We start from the raw sequence: 6,227 nt of genomic DNA, 5'->3' as shown, positions 1-6,227 counted from the left end.
GCACCATGGCCGAGGTGCTACCCACCCTGCTCTGTCTGGGTGAGTGTGAGGGTTGGGTGAAGAGGTGATGGCAGCGGGATGGTGGGGTGGTGGTGTCTGGGGTGCTCTGTAAGGAAGTGTCCTCACAGTGTTTCCTTGCAGGGTGGTGTCTCGGCTGGAGTGTGTGGGCACAGATGGGTAAGTGTCCTTCCCCCTCGCTCTGGGGTGGGGGGCAGGTTGGAGGCTTCCCACTTTGTCCACCTGACTTGCATTTATTATAGACATTTGATGAAATGTTTTAATCATTTATTTATTATTGCATAGAGAAACTGAGAGGGGAGGGGGGAGATAGAGAGACAGGGAGACACCTGTAGCCCTTCTTCACCAGGTAAAAAAAAAGCTTCACTTGTAAAGCTTTCCCCCTGCAGTTGGGGACCTGGGGTTCGAACCTGTGTCCTTGTATTCTGCAGTGAGTGCACTTAACCAGGTGCAACACCACCCGACTCCTGTTAAAATCTTTTTTTAACTCATGGAGAGGGGAGTCTCTTAGCCCCACTGAGCTTATACAGTAGGGAAGCCATAGTTGGAACCCAGGACCTCCTGGGCCAGTCCTGTCTCTCCTGGGGGGGACTGACAGTGACACCCAGAGCTGAGACAGGAAGGGGAGGATGGCCAGAGACTAGATGTGCTTGAAGCCATCACCTACTCCCTGCTTCCAGGAAATCTCCTCCTGCCTACTCTCATGGCTTTGCCAGGACGCTTCGTTTTGAATATGACTCCGGTGACCATCCAGTGCCAAGCCCCCCTGGGAGCTGAGGCAACAGCTTTCAGAATATACAGAGATGGAAGCTCTGAGCCCCGGGACACTGAGCAAGGGCCACAGCCTGAGGACACGGGCTCTTTGCAGATCACAGTGATGACCGCAGACAGGGCAGGGCAGTACCACTGCCAGTATGAACAGCATGGCCACTGGTCCCTGCCCAGTGTGCCCCTGAACCTGGTGATGACTGGTGAGTGGACACGGGCCTTTCAGCCAACAGGAGCCCCAGGACATAGGCTGTCCTCAGGAGGCCGTGTGTTGGGGTGGTGGCAGTGGCTGCCCCAGAACCACTGAGAGCGAACAGGCCACTTCTGTTCAAGGAGCAGAGGGTCTCTGAGTAGGCGGCCCCCTCACCCACACTCCCTCTGTCTCAGGAGCCTATGGCCAGCCGACACTCTCTCGCACCGCTGGCTCTGAGGAGGCTGCAGTGACTGCAGGGGCAGCTGTGAGGCTGCAGTGTGTCTCCACCATCAGGTTTGATGTGTTGGTTCTCAGTAAAGAAGAAGATTCCACCATCAGGTCCCAGAAAGCCGGTCACCAGGGCAAAGTTTGCCAGTCCGTCTTCTCCCTGGACAACATCACCTCCACCCAGGCTGGGACCTACAGGTGCTATGGTCACTTCCACACTGATCCCCTCTTGTGGTCTTCGCCCAGTGACCCCCTGCAGCTGCAGGTCAGAGGTGAGAACCTAGAGGGGCAGGGAGGGCTCTGGGTGCTGCTGGGAGAGCTTGTGAGAGATGAATAAATGGATGCTGTCTGTCAGCCCTGGCCACAGATGGTCCTGAGCATTCTGAGTCCAGACCCCCATGGTGAGTGAGGACTTCAGGCAAAAACTCAAAGAAAGTGGGGCAGGAAGGAGTGCACCTTGTTGAGTGCACAAGTTACAGTGCGCAAGGACCCAGGTTCAAGTCCTTGGTCCCCACCTTCATTGGGGATGTGTGCCTTCACAAATGTTGAAGCAGGACTGCAGGTGTCTGTCTGTCTTTCTCCCTCACTATCTCACCCCCTCAATTTTTAAAATTTTTAGAAAAAATATTTATTTTCCCTTTTGGTGCCCTTGTTATTGTTGTCATAGTTATTATTGTTGTTGTTATTGATGTCATCGTTGTTAGATAGGACAGAGAGAAATGGAGAGGGGAGGGGTAGATAGGGAGAGGGAGAGAAAGACAGACACCTGCAGACCTGCTTCACCCCTTGTGTAGTGACTCCCCTGCAGGTGGGGAGCCGGGGACCTGAACCAGGATCTTTATGCCGGTTCCTGTGCTTTGTGCCACGTGAGGTTAACCCTCTGTTCTACCGTCTGACTCCCTCCCACTCAATTTCTACCTGTCTCTATCTAAGTAAATAAAAGTTTAAAACTAAGTTTTAAAAGATCTGTATTTCTCCCAGCCCTGGACTTCTGGGACTTTGCTTTTATAAATATAATAGAAAAAGAAGAAGTGGGGTGAGAATCTACAGGAGGAAGTTCTCTCCTCTCTTACTCTCTGTTTCAGAAGCTCCTGGTAAACCTGAGTCCAACGATCCCAGAACTCCCCTAGGTGCCATGAGCCCAGGCAGGTGGGGAGGAAGCCTTTCCCTTTGCCTCCACTCACAGATGGGCCTGGGGATCTGCTCTCAGCACTTCCAGTTACAGGGTGAGTCAGTGGCTCCGTGTAGACGGAAAGGCAGGAGGACAGTGCTCGGCCCTCGTGGCCTGGAGCAGGACTTCTCCTCCTCAGAAGTGACTTTGATGTTTCCCTGTGGCAGCGGGAGTGAAGCCTCATGCAGGTGTGTCAGAGCAGAGCAGTAGCCTGGTCCGGGGTCTCATTCACAGACAGGCACTGCCCTCAGCAGGTTGACGGTGGGTGCTCGGACCCAGGGCCTCAGGTCAGCCGGGACATACACTCTGCCTGATGGGCTCTGTGAGATGGGCACTGAAGTGGTTTTGATTTTTAATGTTTATTTATTTATTATTTATTTATTTATTTATTACTGGGTAGAGATAGAGAGACTTGAGGCGGAGAGGGGGCTAGAGAGGGAGATTCAAAAGACACCTACAGCCCTGCTTCACCACTTGTGAAGTGACCCCCTGCAGCTGCGGACCAGGGACTCAAACCCAGGTCCTTGCACACTGGAACGTGTGCACTCAACCAGGCGCGCCACCGCCAGGTGCCCCCTGATGTGGTTTTCACAGAGGGTTCTGAGGGCTGCAGGCAGACAGAGACGGGGCAGCGGGCTGCCTAGGCAGAGGAGCTGAGCCTGAGACTCCCAGGGCTGAGGTGAGAACAGCACCTGAGGCCCACAGGACCCTCCTTGCTAGAAGGCAGCTGGATAAATCTGGTCTCTGTTGTAGACAGACATGCCTCCTGGTCGATAGACACTTCCTTCAGATTTGTGAGTTTGAGTCCATCCCAGCAGTTCTCACCCAGACGCAGCCAGAGTGGGCTTGATTCTGGCTTGTGGGGCGACACATGGACCCCCGACTTCAGTCACACTGACCTCCAGGGAAGCTGCACTGGCAGACTGTCACCCACCTGTGCAGGTGCTACACACCTTGGGTGGAGTCCTCTGCAGGACAGAAGCTGCAGGCAGCTGGAGAGCCTTGGCGCCCCTCTCTCCCTCCCTCCATACCTCCCTCTATCAGCCTCTCTGCCTCTGTCTTCTGCTGCCAGCCAGAACAGAAGGCAGAGTGGTGGAGCTCCCTCCGCTATGGAAACATTACAGATAACACAGGCACTGGGAATGGTTATACTCTGGGCTGCAAGTTCATCACACATTCTTGTCACTTCTCTGCTTAGAAATATGAAGTCTGACAGATGAGAAAATGCAGAAGTAGTAGGAGAGACTGAGTAGGGAATCATGGAGATGAGGTCTCTGCATTGAACCCTTTGTTCTGTTCTCTTTACATGATACGATTTTGATATGATACGATTATTTGATATGATTGTTTGATATGGTACTATTTTGATATGATATGATTATTTGATATGATACTATTTTGATATGATACGATTATTTGACATGATGCGATTGTTTGATATGATACTATTTTGATATGATACGATTATTTGACATGATGCGATTGTTTGATATGATTATTTGATATGATACTATTTTGATATGATACGATTATTTGATATGATACTATTTTGATACGATACGATTATTTGATATGATACTATTTTGATATGATATGATCATTTGATATGATATGATTATTTTATATGATACTATTTTAATATGATATGATTATTTGATATGATGCGATTTTTTGATATACTATTTTGATATATGATTATTTGATATGATACAATTATTTGATATGATACGGTTATTTGATATGATACTATTTTTATATTGGATCAACCTTCTCGTGGTGCATCCTGTGAGTATCCATTCATTGGGGAAACTGAATCCACATGGATCCCAGTCACTTTCAAAGCCATTGACTGGCTACGGAAGAAGGGCAAACGCTAGAAGAAGAAGAAGAAGAATTTTTATATATGATTATTTGATATGATGCGATTATTTGATATACTATTTTGATATGATAGGATTATTTGATATGATACTATTTTGATATGATACGATTATTTGATATGATACGTTTTTGATATGATACAGTACGATTATTTGATATGGTCACGGTTTCTAGGTATTATAGTAGAATAGTCCCACACAAATCAATAGACTTTACAACTTTCTTACTGGTAACTTCAGTATACTTTACACTATTTTGAGACCACGGGGATCATGCCTCACCACACCCATGGCAGGGCTCCGTGACCCACAGCACAGACACATTTGGCAGAGAAGTGGTATATTCAGAGTTATGGCAACATGTGTGAACATGACAGGACAGACAGGAGGCAGTTACAGTCAGGGGACCTGAGAGAAGCTTTAGAACCAGGGAGGCCCAGCCCTGCTCACTGAGGAGAGAGCTAAGCCTCAGACAAGGAGCAGGCAGGGCTCCAAGGAGAGCCCTGGACTCTCCAGCTGCTCTATCTCTCTCCCGCCAGCAATCCCAACTGCAACTACCTGGCTCCCCAGTCAGGTGGAGAAAGGAGGTAAGAGGCACTGACCCCTGCCTGGGTGGGTAGGAGGCCCCTGCAGGCCCCCTCCTGCACACTGAGCCAGGTCTGGGGCACTTTCCCATGATGCCTCAGGGCCTGTCCTGCAGCCCCTGTCTCTGTCTCAGAGTCCGCAGCCTGGGCTCCTTCTGCTGAGAACCGAGTGCGCCTGGGCCTGGCCGGCCTCGTCCTCCTGGTGCTGGGAGTCCTGCTGGTCGAGGCCTGGTGCAGCCAACACAGGATCTGCCCTGCACCCAGAGGAGCCCCCTGAGCTCAGACCAGCCCGGGAGCCTCTGTCAGCATCTCAGGACTGGGCCCTGGAGTGGGGGGAGCAGTGGTGAGTCTCTGGTCTGAGAGCAGGCTCTGCAGTGTGTCCCCAGGCTGCTGTCCCCTGGCTCCTTTCTGGTCTCTTTCTTCCTGATTCTTGAGTCCCAGCATCCTGCCTTCATCCCCCTCCCTCTGCAATCCCTGCTAAGCTTCCCTGCCCCTCCTCCCCTGGGCTTCTCCTCCTCCTCCTGCTTCCTGTCATTAATGCCTCAGGGCACACCCCACCTCAGCCTCCTTGTCCCCAGGTCCCCGTGCTCTAAGCCCCCCTCACAGGAAAGACATGGGGTGAAGGCTGAGTGATCTGAGAATGAGCCCAGGGCAGGATGGAGACACAGGAGAGAAGCCCCAAAACTCTTCTCACAGCCTAAGGACACTCCTCCTTTCTCTTCCCAGTTTTGGAGTCCTCTCAGAGCTCAGGCTTGGTGCTGTTTTTCTTGAAGTTTTTTTGAAAACCCCCAGGCCCATCGAGTGTTCTCTGCAAGTCCTCAGTGAGCCTTTGCTGGGAAGGCCCAAGAGCAGCTCCGTGTGCTTCCTGCATTTTGGTCCCTTGCCTTCCACCCCCTGCAAGGCATCCCTGTTGCCTGGTCCTGTGTTGGTATGCTTCACATTGGTTTGGTCTCACTTCCCTGCCTCTAGGAAATTTGGTTTTGCCCTTGCTATTTTCATGCTTCTTTCTTCTCCCTGCCCTCTACCCTACATACTTCCTGGGTTCCTGACTCTGCGGCTGGAGGAAAAAGATGGAGTACATTGTGTGGTGATTAGGTGTGGGACTGTTTGCCCGCTCGTGAATAAAGATTAAACTGCATTCTCAGCTCAGCCGTACTATTCAGCTCATCAACGTATATAAGCCTCCCAGTGCCTCATGGGATAATAAGGTCCTGCCTACCCTGAACCACCCAGCCATTTATGTTGGAGACTTTAATAGTCATCACCAAGACTGGGGATATTCCTCTACTCGTGCTGATGCCTCTATCTTAGTCGACTGGGCTTCAGCGAATGACCTCTGCCTATTATACGATCCCAAACAGCCAGGCTCTTTTCACAGTGCTAGA

General features: G+C 50.8%; 1 protein-coding gene across 5 annotated transcripts; it reads left to right on the top strand.

The window, feature by feature from the left end:
- LOC132533527 (leukocyte immunoglobulin-like receptor subfamily A member 5) lies at nucleotides 1–5,826 on the top strand. 5 transcript variants are annotated; one of them, XR_009545422.1, is made up of 8 exons: nucleotides 1–39; nucleotides 142–177; nucleotides 699–989; nucleotides 1,174–1,479; nucleotides 2,293–2,337; nucleotides 2,546–2,665; nucleotides 4,798–4,845; nucleotides 4,977–5,063. XR_009545422.1 is itself a non-coding variant. In XM_060175720.1 (7 exons), exons 1-7 carry the CDS (start codon nucleotides 6–8, stop codon nucleotides 5,117–5,119), a joined length of 903 nt encoding a protein of 300 aa, XP_060031703.1. In that variant the 5' UTR covers nucleotides 1–5; the 3' UTR covers nucleotides 5,120–5,826. The 5 variants fall into 5 exon arrangements, 3 of the variants coding, with proteins under 3 accessions (XP_060031703.1, XP_060031697.1, XP_060031707.1); XR_009545424.1 differs by lacking the exon at nucleotides 4,977–5,063 and adding an exon at nucleotides 4,945–4,961; XM_060175720.1 differs by lacking the exon at nucleotides 2,546–2,665 and having other exon boundaries at nucleotides 4,977–5,826.
- The last annotated feature ends 401 nt before the right edge of the window (nucleotides 5,827–6,227 follow it).

Source organism: Erinaceus europaeus, chromosome 2 (genome assembly GCF_950295315.1).
Source record: "Erinaceus europaeus chromosome 2, mEriEur2.1, whole genome shotgun sequence".
Classification (NCBI taxonomy): Eukaryota; Metazoa; Chordata; class Mammalia; order Eulipotyphla; family Erinaceidae; genus Erinaceus; species Erinaceus europaeus.
Note: the sequence above shows the minus strand (reverse complement) of the source record. Positions and strands in the feature narration are given on the sequence as shown.

Coding starts and splice junctions, on each gene's coding strand:
- LOC132533527 (XM_060175714.1), top strand. CDS start 6: ATGGCCGAGGTGCTACCCACCCTGCTCTGTCTGG. Junction 178..698: donor GAGTGTGTGGGCACAGATGG/GTAAGTGTCCTT, acceptor CCCTGCTTCCAG/GAAATCTCCTCCTGCCTACT. Junction 2,338..4,797: donor CGATCCCAGAACTCCCCTAG/GTGCCATGAGCC, acceptor CTCTCCCGCCAG/CAATCCCAACTGCAACTACC.